Here is a 19844-nt window from a genome sequence, read left to right on the forward strand (position 1 = left end):
CCTCCAAGCATCCAGGGAACCCAAGAACAGAGTCTTCTGCTGAGACCCAATTAGAAATGTTTCCAATCAGTTCTACATGTTTTCCCTTTTTTAACTTACTCCCCATTCGACACCCTGTCCTTTCATTCATGTACAGGAAGAGGGATACGAATTCGGGATGTCCTAAAAGATGAAGAAACACTCACACTGTTTCTCATGAAAAACATTGGCCTGTCTGACTCAGTTGTCTACCTTCTGCTCAACTCCCAAGTTCGTCCTGAACAGGTGAGTGGATATCACTGGTCCCTGGAGGGGAGAGGTGAGCCCTGAGCCTGAGAAAAACAGAGGAGACCTTGAATTATTTTTCCTTCTTGCTTTCATATTCAGAATCCATGATTTGTTCTAAATATTCAGAAAAATACCTGGGGGCACTTGAAATAATGAGCCTTCCCAGCATAGGATTCTGAAGCAGTCTGAATCCTGGCAGCACTTCAGAGAGCTTGGATTTGTATAACTGGAAAGAACCTTAGAGATCACATGGCTCAGAATCCTCTTACAGCTGAGGAAACTGAGGTTGATTCATGTACTCATCAAATACTTAGGGACATTTTAGGTACCAGAACACAGCTTGAACAATACAGGCAAACCCCTGACTCTGGGAGCTCACATTCCAGTTTGGACAACAGGCCATAATCAAATGAGCAAAGATAGGGAGCATTTCCAGGTCAAGACAAGGGCTGAGAGGAAAATCCAGCAGGGGTAGGAGTTGGGGAGGGGCTGGGAGGCATGGGATGGGGGTAGACTAAAATGACATGGTCAGGGAAGGCCTTCCTGCCAAGGTGGTGATGGAACCGACCCACGGAATACACAGCCGTGGAAAGAGCTGGAAAAAGACAGGTCTGGTGTGAGAAGCAGGCTGCGTATGTGCAACGTCAGAGTGCGCTGAGCTGACCTGCCCAGGTTGCAGACCTCTGATTTCCTGCACGTTTTCTTCCCGGTGCTCCTTCTTCTATCCCCAGTGCACATTCTGACCCGTGCCCCCCACCCCCAAAATCTATCTTACTCATATCATAATCTCCTACATGCATTCAGAACATTTTTACCGCTCACACATGACTTTCCGCGTCTGTGAAAGTCTGGGCCTCCCCAGCTTGTGCCCAGCATCCTGGGCGTTCGGGTTCCTGGTGTGATGCACACAGTGAGAATGCTAGATAAGCAGTGGCCCCACGGTGCAGACGCCCCTCCCGCCTCTCCTGACCAGGTCTGCACCTCCTCCAGACTGCAGGGGAGACTGAGACATAAACAGAGAATTTCAGGGCCTGTGTCAGCCCTGAGATAAAGGTCTGAGCCCAGAGGAGGGAGGGGGACCCCACAGGCCTGGGCCTGGCTGACTCTGTCAAAGGAGTTTTCAGGCTGGTCCTGTGCACAGTGGTGAAGAAGCCCACACTTGCTTTTCTGGCTTTTCAGAGCCTGAGGTTTTCCCTGAAGCTACAGGAAGGGACCTGAGGGTCAGCATAAGGCGTTGTGTCAGGACCCTTGCCTGCAGTGCCCGGGCCCTTGAACTCAGGCCTGGCTGCTGCCCTGCTCCCCTCTCCCTCCCACCCCCAACCTGAGGGGGTGGCGTTGGCAGCATCCATGGCTCCTTCCCCTGTTTGCTTTCTCTTAGCTCATAAAACTCAAGTCCTGGAAATGCCTGTGATGACTTCCAGTTGGTAATAAAAGGGAGATGGAGATAAGGGCAGGAATTTAGGGGAAATTTCTTTCCAGTTCCTCGCCGACATGACGTTTGGATCTCCAGTTGCTGTGCTGAGCCTTTCATGTGGGGAGAAAGGGCCAGCGTCACTGGGCTGTGCTATTGTGTAGTGTCACTTGCTTTGATTAGCTGGTGTTTCCCTGATTAGCAAACGTCAGAGCTTAAGAGGAAGCCCAGAGCTCCTGCCCCTGGTGTCCCAGCTCTCTCTGGGCCCGGTGCCCTCCCTGCCTCTCGGCACGGTTGCCCACTGCACCTGCCTCCCAGTGTCTGTCTCCGAGCTCCATCCAGCTGCGCCACTCCTTACCAGCACCCAGCACCACAACTTTCCCCCACGACGGCAGTGTTCCCTCTCTGCGCTGTCCTAGCTGGTAGCCACTGGCCACATACGGCCGGCCGGTAGGCACTGAGAGGGGGCTAATGCAGCTGAGGAACTGAGTTTTAAATATTATTTAATGTTGATTCATTTATATTTAAATAGCTACATGTGGCTTATCCAGGTTAGTTTGAATTTCTGATCAGTCAATCTCAGCAAACATGGGATTTTGCTCTTCAGGACTGCATGCCCCTCCTGGGTCCTCTCTGCCTGGTATCCAAGTACCTCCCTCCCCGTCTAGGAAATTGTTAGACAATGAGAGGAATAGTTGCTTGGCTCATCCCTCACCCCACCCCCACCCCAAGCCTTGTAAACTCCTGGACTTGCTTCAAGGCCCAGCTCAAGTGTTGCCTCCCCGGTGAAATCATTCATAAACCCTCCTTTCTCTGTTCTGTCCTCTCCAACTTCTCTACTCAACAAAGAGCTAACGGGTAGTGATGAAGCACAAGCTCTGGGTTCAAGTCTCAGCAAGGCCACACAGTTAACTGTGTGACCTCAATCGAGTTAAATAACCACTCTGTGCCTCCGTGTCCTCATTTAAAAAGCGGAAACAGTAAAAGTGCCTATGACTGTTATGGGGGTCGAAAAAATTAATATATGTAAAGCACTAAGAACAGTGCCTGGCACACATTGACTATTCAATAAACTCTGGCTGTTCTTAACACTCCCTCTTCTGTGCTCTGGTTTGACCACGTTCAATTTAGCACTTCCCGCTCTTTAAATGCCTGTGTCTCCAGCTAGCCGGTAAGCTCCTTGGAGAGCAGAAAACTCACCTTATTCTCTGTATCCCCAGTAACTGTTCTAGTCTCTGCAGAATGGGACTCAGTGAATGGGTATTGAATGAATGAGTCACTGTGTGAAAGAAGGAGCTGGGACCTTCATGGTGTTCCAGCTTTCCCACTAGCCTGTTGTGTAATTTCTCCTCCATTGCTTTTCTCCCCTAGAATATTAGAGGTTTGGACAAGTGAGCTCATTGATTCCCTCCACCTCAGAGGGTTTTAGACACTGGGATTAGGGTTGGGGGTAGGATTTTGCCTGGGGATAAGAAGCAAAGTGTGGGCAAAACAGGAAGGCTCTGTTGGAACATGCACCTAGTTACAGTCCCCGAGATTGATGGAGTCCACACCAACCCAGTGTCAGCCAGTGACCTCATTTAGTGGGAGGCAGGGGTGGGGTGGGGTGTAAATAAAGCGTGAGCCTGCCCCGCTCTCCTGCCCTGAGAACTGTGTAATCGGAAGCTCTGGGGAGACTACAGAGGCCAGGAAAGCTCATGAACCTGCTCATGGTACTTGGGTGTTGGAAGTCCAAGAATCCAGGAGGCCAGTTACTGTCCTAGGTGGCCAAGGGTCCTTGGCCAGGGTTGAGGCTTCCTTAGTCTTTGAGGCCATCATGGGGATTGTGATTCACTGTCCAAAGTCATTGTCCATGAACTCCACAGGAGCTATAGGACGTGGGCTGTCCAGCAGTTGAGGTCACCAGATAAAATACAGGATATCCAGGTTAGTTTGAATTTCAGATAAATGAATAATTTTTTAGGATAAGTACATCTAGGGATGCCTGGGTGGCTCAGTGGTTGAGTGGCTGCCTTCGGCTCAGGGTGTGATCCTGGGTCCAGGGATCGAGTCCCGCATGGGGCTCCCTGTGCGGAGCCTGCTTTTCCCTCTGCCTAGGTCTCTGCCTCTCTCTGTGTCTCTCATGAATAAATAAATAAAATCTCTAAAAAAAGAAAAAAAGAAAAAAAGGATAAGTACGTCTAATTTGGACTCTATTTGGGACATACTTGTATTAAAAATTGTTCATTGTTTACCTGAAATTTAAATTTAACTGGACATCCAGCATTTTTATTTGCTAAATCTATTGAGAAAGGAGAGAGGGGGCTGGACATTTGCCATCATTCCAAACGCATTCTAGCCACTCCCTGTCCTCAGCTTCAGGGGACTAGGGCTGATGATACCTTAGCATCATGCTCAGAATGGATCTCTCACAGTTTAAGGGGCTTTCTGGTAAAATGAGGCACGGGAGTATACTAGTTTCCCGTGACTGCTGTAACAAACCACCACAAACTTAGTGGCTTAAAGTAACACAAATTTATTATCTTATGGTTCTAGAGGCCAGAAGTCTGAAAGTCAAAGTGTTGGCAGGGTTTGATTTCTTACTGGGGGATCTAGCGGGAAATCCATGTCCAGTTTCCAGACACTGTCATTCCCTGGCTGGTGGCTTCCTTTCATCTTCAAAGCCAGGAGTGGCCAGTCAAGTCTTTCTCACATCACATGACTTTGACATTGTTTCTTCTACCTCCCTTTTCTACCAAGCTTTTTAAAAACCCTTGTGATTACATTGGGCCCACCTAGATAACCCAAAATAATCTCTTTATCTTAAAGTCAGCTGATTATCAATCTTAATTTCATCTGCAATCCAAATCCCCCGTGCCCTACAATATAATGTATTCAGAGGGTCTGTGGGTTAGGACACGGACATCTTTTGGGTGGCGGGTATTCTCCTACCACAGGGAGGTTTCCAATTTGCCTCTATTCCCTGCAGTTTGCTCATGGAGTCCCTGACCTGATGCTGAAGGACATTGCCTGCAGCGAGACTCTCCTGGAGCGCTTCATAATCTTTAGCCAGCGCCGCGGGGCACAGACAGTGCGTGATGCCATGTGCTCCCTCTCTCAGGGCACCCTACAGTGGGTGGAAGACACTCTGTATGCCAATGTGGACTTCTTCAAGCTCTTCCGTGTGGTAAGGGAAGTATTTAGCTTCTTACCCCTTAGAAGGTGATTCCTGGGTGCAGGGGAGGCTGGTGGCAAGTCATCGGGGACTGAAAAATTGACAGTCAAGAGGGCATGAGCCTGATGTTCAAGACAATCCTTGAGGAAGCTCCAGGCTCCAAAGACCCAAGGACTCTTGACGGCTAATATTTTTAGAGCAGTGGCCCGGGCACCCAGGAGTCACTGTTCGGTTCACCAATAGCTACGTGGTTGTGGCCGTTCTGAGTCCACTCCAAATGTGGAATAAATCCTTTCCACCACCTCTAGCAGTGTGGAAAGGAGGACACCTGGTTTGACTCCCTGCCCTATTATCTCTCAAGGTCATTGACCTTGGCTGGCCCCATCGCTCATGTATGAAACAAATATAATACTTTGTAGAGTGGCAAGAAAAGATACAAAGATACAGTGAAAGAATAGATGCAAACCATTTAATACATTTCAATACATCAGAGCTTCACATTCTGGGTCTGCTCTTGACCACAAAGGTTGCTATTTCTGGGTAGAAAAGAATAACAGAAAATTTCACAATCTCAACAATTTGGAGAGCTTTCCTCTTGCTCAAGCCTGTATTCCAGAACTGCATCCCAGACACACTTCTTGGGAACTGATAATACCTCCTCTTTTCCTAGAAGAATGAGAGGGATTTATAAAAAGGGAGATGAAGAACAGCAGTTCTCACCCTTCCAAATGTATGAACATCGTGAGGGAAGCTGGTAAAAGATGCAAATTCCAAACTGCCATCTCTAGAGCCTGATGCAGAAGATCTAGGCTGGGCCCAGCATCTGCCCTGTTATCTTAGGCGATTCCAATGGAGGTCATTGTAGGCCATGCTTTAAGAAACACTCAAAATTAGAATCCTTCAGAGAAGGTGACATATATAAATATAAATATATATAATAATTTCTATGATTATATAATGTTTCTAGGATCCAATTGTGTTTTTTCTTGTGCCTGCATTTTAATTTCTGAAACCGTGTTGTAGGATATGTCAATCATGAGAACTTGGTTCAGGAATTTGTATTTTGCCTTTTTCTGATTGCTCTCTCAAGTCCCAGAAAACCCACTCTCAGCTTGTCTTAAAAAGCAAGTTGAAGGCTTTAAAAACAACAACAACAAAATAAAACAAGACCCTTCAGTTTCTGGCAGAGTTCACACTTCATTCCTTTTAAAACGAGACTTTCCCTTGGAACCTTACTCCACAGTGTTCCCAGCTCATCAGGGTAGGCCTCCAGAGTGGTAAGAGGGGTTGGCACTTCTGAAGCCATCCCCACTGAGAGCCCAGGACCCCAGCAAAGATCGCTCGGTGCCCCATGCTGTGGGGAGAATAAAAAAGCATGTGGTTCAAACCTCTCTGTCCAAAATTCCAAAAGGAAGTCAATTTTAGATGCACTCGTTGGTTTGTTTTCAGAACCATAAGAGAGAGTAAGGTGATAAAGATCCCTGTGCTGGGTGGTTGAACACCAACACAGCTAGGGACCAGCATCTGTTTTTGCAGAGGCGTTAATGTCCCTGGGCACCCAGTATCATGCAATCCTCTGGGCAATAGAAAAAACGTAGGGTCATGAATCTCTTTTTGAAGTACCTTGGCCGCTGGTAGAGGTAAATGTCCCCTGGAGCATGACCAGCAATCCTAGGAAGACAGTTCTGGATGTAGCAGGATAAAGGGAGACCTGGGCAAAACTTTCCATTAGGCACTGGAACCAAGCTCAGGTCACTGGCTTCAGAATGTTTATCACACGAGAAAGGCCACAAAATCTTTACTTCTGCAAGTGCTGGAGTTCAGAAACTAGAGGAGAACTTTGGCTGGTTGCCCTTACTGATCTGAGACTTACCCTGTGTGCTTGCTCACTACCTCTGTACCCGTGTTCATGCGCTCAAATCTGACTTGGGTGCCTTCTAGGGGCCAGGCACTGTGCTGAGGCCAAGGCTCCAACCAAGACCCTACCATCCTCACTGAACTCTTAGCCTAAGAAAAGCAAAAAGGCCACGTCACAGCAACTGGCATTTAGAAACACCCAACAGCAACAGCATTTGGGTGCTGGTGCTGTGGTTCTTATCCTGGCTGCACAATGAACCACCCAGGGAGGTTTAAAGAGCTACCAATGCCTGGCCCGTACTCCCAGATCATTCCAATGTCCAGCTGGGTTGGAATCACTGACCTGGAACATAGGAGTTTGATTCCCGAGTTGAGAATCACTGACCTAGAACACAGGGGTTTCATTTACCGTCTCCGTTTCTGCAGACCAAGCATAATGATAGCACCTCCAAATGCCAGTTAAGGCATCAAAGCACTTTCATTTGATCACCCATAAGACCAGGATGCTGTGGACCCATCCTCCCTGCCATTCTCTTGACAAAGACAGTGTTTAACTCCGGAGAGGGCCTAGAGGAAAAAAATCCAACAGGAGGTGGGTCCCCAGGACTACCCATAACTGCCCTCATTCTTGTGGGGAAAGACAAGACCCAGACAGGACACATGGGGTGCAAGCAAAGAAGACAAACACACTGCGTGGTGCCCTTGAAATGTGCTTCTTCATTTGACAAATGGACAGAGGAGCTAAACATTAAAAAAAAAAAAAATTACTAATAAGAAAACCCAAAAGAAACTGCAGGCATGAGGACAGGATTTTTGCTTTTATTGCTCCTTAGACCCATCTTATCCGTATTTTCAGCACAACATCCCTGAGGCAGCACAGAAAGGCTCGGGGAAGACCCTCGGCCCGAGAGGGGCGCTGGGGGGGCAAGGGCTGCTCCAGGGCCAGGGGTGGGGGCCCCTCTGGAACTAGGCTGTTATTGCAGCTGGTTGGCGGGCAGCCACCTCAGCTCCAGCACCCGACGCCGCGCTTGCTCTCCGGGGCTGTTTCCCATCCGCAGGTTCACCAGTGCGCGGACGGGGGTCATCACCTGCCGGGGCAGCGCTCACTCACGAACAAGGGGGCGCGATGTCAGAGAGCCCGGGCGGCCGCGCCCCGGGAAGGCGCGGGCGGGTGGGCAGGTGGGCAGGTGGGCGGGCGCGCAACCTCCAGGAGCGGCCCCGGGGCACACGGCGGCGGTGTTGTCCCTCGGCCCCCTGGAGACGGCCGGCCCGGTTCCCACCCCAGACAATCCCAACACGGCCCGCCGCCCCGCCCCGCCGCCCGCACACGCTCGCGCCCCCAGCGCACGTGCCCGCGGAGCCGCGCACCGGCCCCCACGCGCATGCGCACGCGCCCTGGCTGCGCGAGGCCCGGGGAGCGGGGAGCGGGGAGCGGGAAGGGGGAAGCGGGAGGGGGGGCGGCCGGGCCTCCTGGGGGCGGGGGGGGGCTTCAGGCCGAGTGTGGGAGAGTGTGGACGCCGCCAGCTGGAAACCAGCCCCTGCGCCCTGAGACCACAGTAGGGGTGTCGCGCGTCGTGCGGGCGGGCGGGCGGGCGCCACCTGAAACGTGCGCACCTCCACCTCGGGGGTGGAACCCCGTCAGCCAGGCAGTTCGGGCGGGGGGTTGGGACCATTCCCCTCGATCCCGCCTGAGGCGTGCGTGCCCCTCCTCTCCCTCCCCTGCCCCCCTCCCCCTCCCCCTCCTCTGTCCCCCTCCCTCTCCTCCCCCCTCTGTCTCCCTCCTCCCCGTCCCCTTCCCCCTCCCCCACCTTCCCCCTCACCCTCCTTATCTGCCCTCCTCCCCTCCCTCCTCTTCTCCTGCCCCTGTCTCCCCCTCCTCTCCCACCTCCCTCCTCCCCCACCTTCCTCCCCCTCCTTCTCCGCCCTCCTCCCCCACCTCCCCCCTCACCCTGCTTCTCCACCCCCCACCCTCCTCCTCTGCCCTCCTTCCCCTCCTCCGTCTCCTCCCCCTCCCCCATCCTCCCCCACCTCCCCCCTCACCCTGCTTCTCCACCCCCACCCTCCTTCCTTGCCCTCCTCCCCCTCCTCCTCTGTCTCCCGCTCCCCCTCCTCCCCCTCTTTCCCCTCCCCCATCTCCCCTCCTCCTCCCCCTCCTCCCCCCTTTCCCCTCCCCCATCTCCCCTCCTCCTCCCCCACCTCCCCCTCACCCTGCTTCTCCACCCCCTCCCTCTCCTCCTCCCCCTCCCCCCTCCTTCTCTGCCCATCTCCCCCTCCCCCCCTCCCCCCTTTCCCCTCCTCCTCCTCCTTCCCCTCCTCTCCCTCCTCCCTCTGCAGTCCTTCCTGTTTTCTCTCCGACTCTGGTGCGCAGCTTTGAAATCTTGCTGAGAAGCAAATCTGTCCCTTCTGCTCTGAATGTTTATTTGTGGAAGTTCGGCAGGGGAACCGAGGCTGTGCCAAGACCTGCCACGCTGCTGGGAAATCTGAATTTCCCTCCCTTCCCCCTTCTCAGTGGATGTCCATAGAGGAAATTTGGCCTCCCTGGCATTTGGCCCCTGGCTTTCCCCTTTGCCATCGCCTCCAGTGGCGCATGATTCCGTTTTCTTTACTTGCCCCCAGCCACTGTTCTGTCGCGGTTTCGACTCTTTTGACTTCGTTTCACCCGTGTCTCTTTGACTGGGGTGGCTGGACACTGATTGGGGAGGGGTGGAAGGACCCAGTCTCGGGGACCCTGACTATATGTGCCTTTCAATGACCTGCTTTGGTTTTGGCTCTGCTCCCTGGATTGCTGAGTCGTTGGGAATAAATGTGGGTGGAGGGCTTGCTGCCCGGTGTGAGTTGGCCCTGGGTTCTGTCCTCTGGGATCTCTCATCGCAGTCTGTTAACTCAACCTGAGCATTTCGATTTTCGGATGACACTGCCAGTGTCACAATCTTCTAGAAAAGCCCCACATCTCCAGGAATTTATAATGAAGTTCCATTAATGACCTCACCTCATGATTTCCTCTCCCTTCGGATTCAGAATCTTTGGATTGTCAACTTTCTCCGGCTTCTCTGGGACGGCTTTGAGAGGGAAGGAGAGAAAGGAGTGATATCCAGTGCCAGCAGTTCGGGGTGGGGGTTCGGGGGCAGCAGGGCTGTTGGGTGAAAATAAAATGAAGTTAGAATATAGGTTTTTATTTTTTGGAAGTTATGAAGCCCACAGCAAGTATATTTGACTTACAGCATTAGTATTTGCTCAGTCTGCATCTATAAAACTATGTGTCTCGTATAATCAAAGTCTCCCCTGGGTGAATGAATTTCAGTAAAGAAGAAATACAAAGGAAATAGGAAAGAGAAACATTAATGTACATCAAATGTGCCTTCGGCCTGTAGACATGGTTGTCATTGGCCTGCTTTGATTTCATGTGGGCTCCAGACACACAGGAGGGGGGCCACAGTTTATTTTCATGATAGATTAGATGTTGTTTTTATGGATTTAAAAAGAAAAAAAAAACTGAGAAGTCAAAATTAAAATCACTTCAGACTCAAGAAGACCCCTGTGAAGGTTGCTGTTTCAATAATGGGTCCTGGGTCCTGGCCTTTATGAAGCTGCTACAGATTAAGAACCAATGTCCTAGGGATCAGGTTCTCTCCACGGTATACTGGTTTTGAGAAGGATTTTGGTCTTGATAGTTTGTCTCTCCCCAGAACAGTAGTTCTTAACCTTTTTATGAATTAGGACTACTTTTGAGAATCTGATAACAGCTCTAGCCCTTTTCTCTAGAGAAATATAAGTTCACACAAACACATAAGGGGTTGGCACTCATGGCACCTCTGAAGCCAGGCCCCTGTTAAGAACTTTTGCATTAAAATTTCTTTCCCACCTACCATTAGTATATGCCCTTTCCTAAAGTGTCTCAATACAGCCACAGATTCTTCCTTCACTCTACTCATGAAGTAATCAGCTTCTCCCCTGAGCATGGGACCCAATGGTGAGAGGACCAGAGGCGGGACCACCCACTGGAGCACACAGAGATCTGGTGATCGGGACACTGGTTCTGGCTCGGGGTTGGCCCCTAGTGTGCTATACTCCCCATCTGTAAAATCAAGTTAACCAGATCTGTGCTACTTGTCTCAGAAAATGATAGCAGAAATTCACGTAAGAGAAGAGATGGAAAAGCACTCGGAAACAAAAAGCATTTTTGCTCTTACCAAAGCAAGAATGCAGCCGCTTTGCAGAAGCCCCACTGTTCCCTTGTCATTGCTACACTCCTGGAAATGTTCTTCTTAAACACTTACGTGGGACATTCTTCTTTCTCAGACCCCTCAGACTAGCAAGAGATCTGTCTCATGCATTGACCTTTTGACTGCCCCTAGATTCCAAACTCAGTTCTGCTTTCATCAACCACAAATATCAGGACTGAAGTCACACAGCAGAGAAAAAAAAAAGACCTAGTTTCTTTTGAGCCGAAGAAAGTTCCATCGCTTGTCTGTTCACATACCCCAGAGCCCACCCTCTCATTCAGATGCTCTGTCCCCTTCAGTCCTGGGAGACAGCGTGTCTCTGTGACCTCTCCTGGTAGAGACAGCTTGGCATTTTCCCCAACCCTGAGTGATTTAGTCTGAATTCTCCACTCATGACGCATTTCCTGGTACTCAGGGTGTCCCCTCCTGGTCGCCCCCTCACCACTGAAACCAGCTTCCTCTCTTTTCATCTGATGCTTAACAACTGTCAGGTTGCAACAAACATACTTCAAATCCACATTCTCCCAGTTCCCTAGCAACAATTTCCCTCCTGGATAAATCTGGATTTCCTGTATCAGCAGCCCAGGACTGAACACAGCAAGCCTGCACTGTCTGTCCAGTGCTTCATCTGCTTCTCACCTCTGTCTGGGTGTTTTCAAGACAGCAGTTCATCCTTCCACCAGATCCAAAAGGCCATGTCATCCCTGTAAACACCCTTTTTTAACTGAAGGCTACATATTTACCCTTGTGTTGGGTAGATCCTCAGCGTAGAAATAATACTGTTTTCTAGATGGTCTTCTTGAATCAGAGAAAGTAAAACGAACAAAAATTGCAACTCACAAAATGTTCTTTTGTGTGCTGGCAGAGTGGCATATGTTTGATTAATCTATTAGGTCTAAAGGATCAGCAAATATTGCTTAAACAAATGTTTTGGGATTTTTTTTTAGTAGCTAATACACTTTATTTTGCCTTAAGAAAAATATTACATAGTTCCAAAGGACAGACATATCTCTTGTCCCATGAGAACACAAACAGAGACCTAGTATAGTCAGTTTTCTTGATTGCCAGCTAGGGCCTTCTATTCATTTCTTTTGAGTACAAATCAAGGCCCAGGGATCCCCCAAAGACCAACCATAGCTGATGGGAAATGATAGAGACATACCCTTTCCACAGCCCTATTTATATATCCAGTCTTTCTTAGGAGGCCTAATCAGGCATTGAAATTGTGTTGACAGTGCTGAACCCAGTTGTGACATGGAAGGGTTACTTGTTATTTGGGAAATTAAGAGAATTTGTTGGCATAGGAAGCAGTGGTCTCTCTGTGTGTGAGGGAGAGAAAGAGGAAGGGAGAGAGGGAGAGAGAGATGATGCTTGCCATTTTGGTCTATGACCTTTTTTCCAGAAATGTTTTTACATTTCCATTCAAATAAACTTTCAGTCTCTTCCAATTCTTTTGGCAGTAACAATCCACATGAATTTGAATTGATAATGGGGGAGGGAACCAAAGGAAGAGAAGAGCCCTGGGAAAGTTATTTTATAATTTATGACAACATCAGTCAGACAGTTGGTGGCCAGATATGTATGGAGGGCTCCCTAGGGGGGCCAGGCACTGTTGTGAGATGTAAGTGGTACTAGAGATGTGAATCCAAGACCCTCATCATTTACCATCTCTACTGGAAAGAGCTAGGAAAAAACTTGTAACTATGGTACCAAGCACATAGCTGGAGCTCAGTAAACATTTGAATAACTAATGTTATTAAATTATTAACAAGATAAAAAAAGAAAGTGTTAACTAGATCCCAAAATGCATCTCAAGCTATTGTTTCTCCTGTTCCCTCTCCCTCAAATTCCTGGTTTTGTTCTTATCTGGCTGTCTCTCTGGTCACTCTCTCTTCACATTCTGTCTCCACCTGGAATTCCTGGCCCTCCCCTTCCATCCACAACACTCCCTTCACCCTCAGGATCATCACCTTGTCTTCTTTCAAACATCAGCTCAAGTGTTACCTTCCTCATCTGTAGATGGGACTGACCACTCCTTTCCTGTAAGTCACATCATATCTCTAGAGACATACCTCATGGAACCTAAAGCCTCAGTAGACTCTGTTTTTTTTTTCCCATTAGATTTTAGTTGATTTACTCATTAATTAATACAAAATATTTATTGAGCATCTATTATGTACCATGCCCTGAATATATAAAAGAAAATAAAGTTTACAGTATAGTGGAGAGACAGATATATTAAAAATAATAGCAAACCAATATAAAAGTGATAAATGAACACGCTGAGAATCTAGTCGTGGCTAGGAGGAGCACCTACGTCATGGCGAAGGAAGACAGAGAGAGCATGGAGTGAGGGAAGGAAGGCTTTCTGGAGAAGTTGAGGTGGTTTCAGAGGAGTTGACTCTGCCTACTAGGGGAGGTGATAAAGATGCAGTGAAATGGGGTGGGTTGGCTATTTTATTTATTCAGCTCTAAAGTAATGGGTATAGTAGCTTTACAGAGGCCTACAAGAATGAGACTTGAAAATAAAAAATATGACTCTGAAATACAAAGAAAAGCTTTAAAACTGAAATCAGGGCAGCCCTGGTGGCGCAGTGGTTTAGTGCTGCAGGGTGTGATCCTGGAGACCCTGGATCAAGTCCCACGTCGAGCTCCTTGCATGGAGCCGCCTTCTTCCTCTGCCTGTGTCTCTACCTCTCTCTCTCTCTCTGTGTCTCTCATGAATAAATAAATAAAATCTTTAAAAAAAAAAAAACTGAAATCAATAAGCATTACATTGAATGTTTGAGGAAGGTAATATTATTCAACTTTATTGTTAAATTTAGTGTTCATAAAATTTGAAATTAAAAAATCTAGTTTATAGTTCAGGTTTTCCCACTTTACAAACATTCCTAAGTATTTGCAATGATTGCTGAGAAATCATATCAGATCATTCATTAAATGAATTACTGAAAGCCAAATAATTTCGGAAGCAAAATTAAGAGCCCTTAAAAATATAGAGAAATCTAGCTATATTGATATGTGGATATAGGTACCTATAGATATGACAGAGACACGGGTGCTTTTTAGTGTGTTGAATTTGATGCAGGACAGAGTTTTAAGGCCAGAATGTGCCTAGAACCTACAGAGGTAAAGGAAGGGGGATGGAGAGAAGATGCCCACTTGGGCAGAACACAGCCACAGATCATCTCCAGCCCACAGCCAAGAAAGGAAAACAGACACCAAACTCATAAAGAAGGGGAAGTAATTAAAAGCAATTGGAGCTGGTGACTAACTGATGTCCAATCTCTTTGGACACATAAATGTAACAGTTCTTTATTTTCTGTGTTCTGGGTTCCTAGCCCCTCTTAGATCCCTTCCCATTATGTAGGACCTAGTTATCTTTTCTCTCCACAGCTTCTTAGGACTCCAGTCCTTGATTCTAGCTTCCTCCTAAATCAGTTTTTCAGATACCCCCTGGCTACCCTCTTGGCAAAGAGAGGGCTCACCCTTCCCCACACTCAGCTCCAGTACCAGTTCCTACGTCTCCAGGCTGAGGATTTTGACAATGAGGTGGAGTGGGGAAGAATCAGTGATGACTATCAGGCTTTTAGCTTTGGTGACAGGGCAGAAGGTGGTGCCACCAGCTGATGAAGTGTGTACAGGAGCAGAAACTGGTTTGGGGAAGGTGATGTGATCAGTTTAGGATGAGTTGGATCTGGACAAAGGTCCAGCAGATGGCTGGGGGTTAGAGGCACAGATTTAGAAGTCTCCAAGAAAAAGGTAGAAGATTAAATGATAAAGGGAATGAGACGATCTGGGGAGAGTAGGCAGTGTGAGAGGAGCAAGGCCATGGAACCCCTCAGGAGCCCCAGTAGTGAAGGAGACAGTGGAGGCAGAGGAGCTCATGAGAAAAGCAGAGGAGGGTTAGAGCAAACCAGACAAGAGCAGTGTCACAGACATCAGGGGATGAAAAGGACATGATCAAAAGTGTTGAGAGGAGCAGAGAGATCTGAAAAGGCAAGAACCAAAAGTATCCATTAGACTTAAAAACTAGGAGGAGGAAACTAGAGATTTAACTAGAATGTTCAGGTGTCTTAGTTGGATGGTGAGGGTGAAAGACAGGAGTATCGGTGAGGAACTGAAGTACAGAACTGAACATAGACTACTCTTCCAAGAAGTGTGGGAATAAAGGGTGGAGGAAGGCAGTTAGACTGTAGCTACAGGGGAATAAAGCATCAGAAGTAGTTCTTTCTTTCACATGGGAGGATCTTGAGTACATATAATGTGATGGTAGTGAAGAGAAAGCTGAAGATACATCAGTGAGATTCTAGAAAGTAAACTCCATAAAGGGAGGACTTTGTATTGATCATTGCTATACCCCCCAGCACCTGGCACATAGCAGACAGTCTATACATATTTCTCAAATGTGTAATTATGTCATTCAGAAACTACTACTGGCTGTAACAGAATGCTGAAAACCAATGGCTTTCATATTCCTCGCAAAGCGGAGTCCTGTGGTGGGTTATTCAGGAGTGGTATGGAAGTTCCACAGATTTTCTCAAGAACCTAAGCTCTTCTTCATTTCCATCACTCATCCTTAGCATGTGCTTGATCATCTGGTGATCTTGAGATATCTGCTGTATCTCCCCCAGCACATCAACGTTCCAGGCAGGCAGAGGGCCCTCTTTTAATAGGCTTTCTCCAAAAGTCCCACTTTGTGACTTTTCCTGATATCTTATTGGTCAGGATTTTGTCACATGACCACCCCATGTACAGTGGGGGCTGGGAAATGTAGTTTTTTAGCCAGTCATTATCACCATTTACAAAATCAGGTAGACATACATATTAGAAAATGTAGAAAGAAGTCCAGTTCGATGGAAGAGAAGCAAGAGAGAAGGTTAGAGAGGAAGCCATGTGTGTCCAGCACTGATATTGACCTTCTCTCCTGGAGGTAGTAGGGAGCCATGTAAGATCTTTAAGCGGGAGAGGTGACATGGTTAGATTGACTTGTTAGATAACTCAGGCTACAGTGTGGGGAATGCATTAGAAGAGAGGAATCTAGAGACAAGAGGCCAGCAAGAAAGGCTATTCTGATGAAAATGTTCTGGGAGAGAGGCAAGGAGAGCATGAGCACAGGTAGTCCTAGTAAAGAAGAGAAAAAAGAGAGGAGAGAATATTTATTTAGTATTCATTCATTTAGCTATTTATTCTCGCATGCAAAAAGCCTCTTTTTTATTTTTAAATCATTCTCTTACAGAAATAAGCATAAAAATAGAGAGAATGATGTAGTGAACTCCCATGGATCCGTCACACAGCTTCATCAGCTGTTTTCAACATTTGGCCGTTATTGTTTAATCAGTTTCTTACTTTTTCCCCCTGAAATCTTTTAAAGCAAACCACAGGCAATATATTCTTTCACCCATATATACTTCCCTATGTATCTCTAACATATGGAAACTTACTTGTTTTAACAAAACCACAATTCTATGATCACACCAAAAAAATTAACAATAATTCCCTAATATTATCTAATACCTAATATGTTCACTTTCCCTGATTGTTGCAGCTGGTTTGTTCAGATCGAAATCAAAATAAAGTCCACACATGGCATTTTATTGCTGTATCTCTTAGATCTCCTTTCATCTCTACTAGAACTTATTGGAGTAGTCAGGAGGTGAATCACAGGAGTTGGTGATAACTTGCCACTGGCACACATTTTTACCTGCTGGCTTCCTCCCTACCTGCTCTTCTCAGCCCCACCCTCCCTTGGAACCATAGCAGGAATTAAAGTGCTTTGCCCAGAGTACGCTGAAACTATTTTCAAGGAGTTTGAAAAGAAGTCCTGGCAAGACCAATGTCTAGGCCCAGTAGGAAGGCTAAGGAGAAAAGATGCTTCTCAGTGGTGTAGTTCAACAGTGTTTTTGCTGCTACTTCCTCTGATAAATTGTCCTCCTGTCTGCTTCGTAGCCCTCACAACAAAGCTTTTCATTTTACTGTTAGGAAATGAACCAGGAATGCCAATGTTCCAGGAGTGTGGCTGTATTTATTCTTCAGTATCAGGGTCTGAGAGCCTGTGAGGGCCCCTGCACCCATGGCAGAGAAAAGGCAAGGCAGGGCCGTGTCTAGAAGTTGGAAGGAGACTGGGCTGCCAGGAACTTCATTTCACCTGCTTCTCAGCTGGGCTGCAGCTGGATCAGCCAACCTATTATTTAGGAGAACCACCCTGTGACTTGTGGCTTGTGGTCTATAGATACTTGAGTCAGAATTATACACTAATCTTGTTAAAAATGCAGAGCCCCTGCAGACATAGTCAGGATGCACACTTGAGTTTGAAAACCACCATCTTGGGGATCCCTGGGTGGCTGAGCGGTTTAGTGCCTGCCTTTGGCCGCTCCAGGGCATGATACTGGAGTCCCGGGATCAAGTCCCACATCAGGCTTCCTGCATGGAGACTGCTTCTCCCTCTGCCTGTATTTCTGCCCCGCCCCCATCTCTCATGAATAAATAAAATCTTTTTTTTTTTAAAGAGAAAACTGCCATCTTAAAACAGAATTCAGTCCTAAAAGACACATGATCAGTGAGTCAATCAGTTTTGAGATTATAGAGAATGAAGTCATTCATTCAGGACTTGAATTTGGTTTCCGGAAAACAAGTTGTTCACGTTGGGCTCAGGTTTGGAGCCAGCAAACTTGTGGGCTTCCACATTCCCCACGTAGGTGGAAAGTGCGTCAATAGTTTTGTGTTGGCGCCTGGGCCTGGGGTCACCAGAATACTACTGCCAACTGGATAATTTGCAAGGAAACTTCTCTTCAAAGCTGCCAGCAGCAGCTTTAAAAGAAAGATGATATAACTAGCCAAATCTTCCATATAAGAAAGTAGTGTTAAGCAGAGGAAGAGCCACAACCTACCTGAAGAAGCCTCAAAGGGAAGCAAAGATGTGAACAAGAAGGAAGTCTGAGTGTGTCTGCAGAGCCCAGGTGCACAGATGGGCACTTCTGCACTCAGCCTTCCTTTACAGATCAGCAGCTGCACTGTTTCCCTTCCTCCAGGAGGCTTGTCTGGTGTTGCTAAACCAGCAATCAGAATCACTTTGGCGTATTCAATGTCACTGTGAAATTATTTGTGATTGACTAGCTCAACTGGGAGCTGAGCCTGGAATCAGACCTGGAATAAAAACCTTTGATTTTCTCAATTAGATAAAATAAGTTTGTTTTTGAAAGGAATCTAGCAGAAGAGGTCCTGTGATTAGGAAAAAGGGAGGAAATGTTTTCAAGCATAAGGAGATCAGATAGCACCCATGTGTATATGTGTACCTTATACATATATGTATGTATATACACACATGTATTTTTTCCTATCAATTACAGCTTCCCACACTTCTAGACAGCAGTTCTCAAGGTATCAATCTGAGATCCTGGGGAAGAGTATTTTCTGACATATCATCAAGGATTCGAGAGGTAAGCGGCCTGATGATACTAATGATAATGTTATTATATCTTTCCACCATTTTACTATACTTACTGTATCAAACAATTTAATTGTACCTCAGACCTGTTCAAGGAGAAATACATTTGAAATTTCTACCTAGCAATTTCAGAGCACTTGTTCATATCCTAAATTACCTGTGCTCCTAGGTTGGAGGCAAAAAAGAAGGGTACCATCCTAATTTCACACCTAGGAAAAAACACCACCATGTCTTGTGTGGCATATTATCAGTGGAGTAACATTGAATCTAAGTCCTTCCGTATTGATGTGGTCCATCCTGTTATGCTTTTACAATTCACCTATAGCTATACTGCTAATAGCAATAGCATACACATAGTGCTTATAGGCATTATTTTAAAATGTCTTAAATACGTTGACTCATTCCATCACAAAGAAAAAAAATGACATTTTTATGCTATTTTGTGAAAAATGTACATGCTTCAATTAACATCTGGTTGCACAAGCCTTTTCCTGTATAGAAATTGATTCTCTACTAAATAGGTGAGAGGTGCTGGGAGTGTGATGAGGAGACAGGTATGGTCACTACCCTGGTGAAACATACAATCTAATGGGGAAGAGCAATGTGAAATAAACAATTACCTTCAAGTGCAATGTGTCTTATGAAAGGCAGGCAAAAGGTGAAGCATAATTTTCCCCCAAAATTTTTCCCTTCAATATTTGCAGCTGACATGGGCTTAGCCAACCTGGAAAATTGCATTGTGGAATCTGTGTCCATAAAACTAAGTTTGGCCTGGGCAGAGTGTGAGCCCTGCTGTGCAGGAAGGGTCAGAGAAAGGCTCATTGTACTGATGGCCACCTGCTCTAGTGGGAGTCTCTGTTTAACATTCTTTTCTTTGTGAGCGTTTAAAAAATTCTTATCAGTATGATAGAGTTGAAAATGATAGGGAATGTGAAAAAAGTCTCCAAAGCCCATCAACACTCCTCAGTCTGCGTGGGAGTCCCAAAAGTTTTTTTACCTGTCTAGATAGCAAGTGTAAGCATTTGTGAACTCAGTTTAGCAGATGGCTCCATTTATATTAACTGATACTAGACTGTTTGACCCTAGAACAGCCCCTTCATCTCCAAGTGCTTTGATTAAATGAGCAACATAATAATGATAATAACCCCTTACAAGACTGTCATAAGACTTACTGTTTTTGAAGCAATTTGAGATTCCAAGTTTATTATTGAAGCCTAGACTGTGATTGTGATGATTATAGGCATGACTCACAGTGTAGATCCTACACAGTGCTCAACAGTTTCAGAGGGCAAGTGTTGGCATGTGGACAAAGACAGGGATGACAGATAAACATCACTTATTGAAGTAGGGAAGCTGTTCCAGTCTCACCTGACTGAATCCTATTTTTTTTTTAATTCCCAACTGCCTTTGAAAAGTAGTAATAAGTGTGTTTGAGGAATAAAAGCAGCATTGTTTTTGTTTTACATATTCTCCTAAAGCAAAGCC

General features: G+C 46.7%; 1 protein-coding gene across 1 annotated transcript in view; it reads left to right on the forward strand.

The window, feature by feature from the left end:
• The window catches only part of ABCA4 (ATP binding cassette subfamily A member 4), a 128119-nt gene that overhangs the window by 17123 nt on the left and 91152 nt on the right, over positions 1-19844 (forward strand). Inside the window, 3 exon segments of the mRNA XM_049111658.1 lie at positions 137-264; positions 4647-4844; positions 18262-18351. Coding sequence (XP_048967615.1) covers positions 137-264; positions 4647-4844; positions 18262-18351 — 416 coding nt within the window.

The sequence above is a fragment of the Canis lupus genome, chromosome 6 (assembly GCF_003254725.2).
Source record: "Canis lupus dingo isolate Sandy chromosome 6, ASM325472v2, whole genome shotgun sequence".
Taxonomy (NCBI): domain Eukaryota; kingdom Metazoa; phylum Chordata; class Mammalia; order Carnivora; family Canidae; genus Canis; species Canis lupus.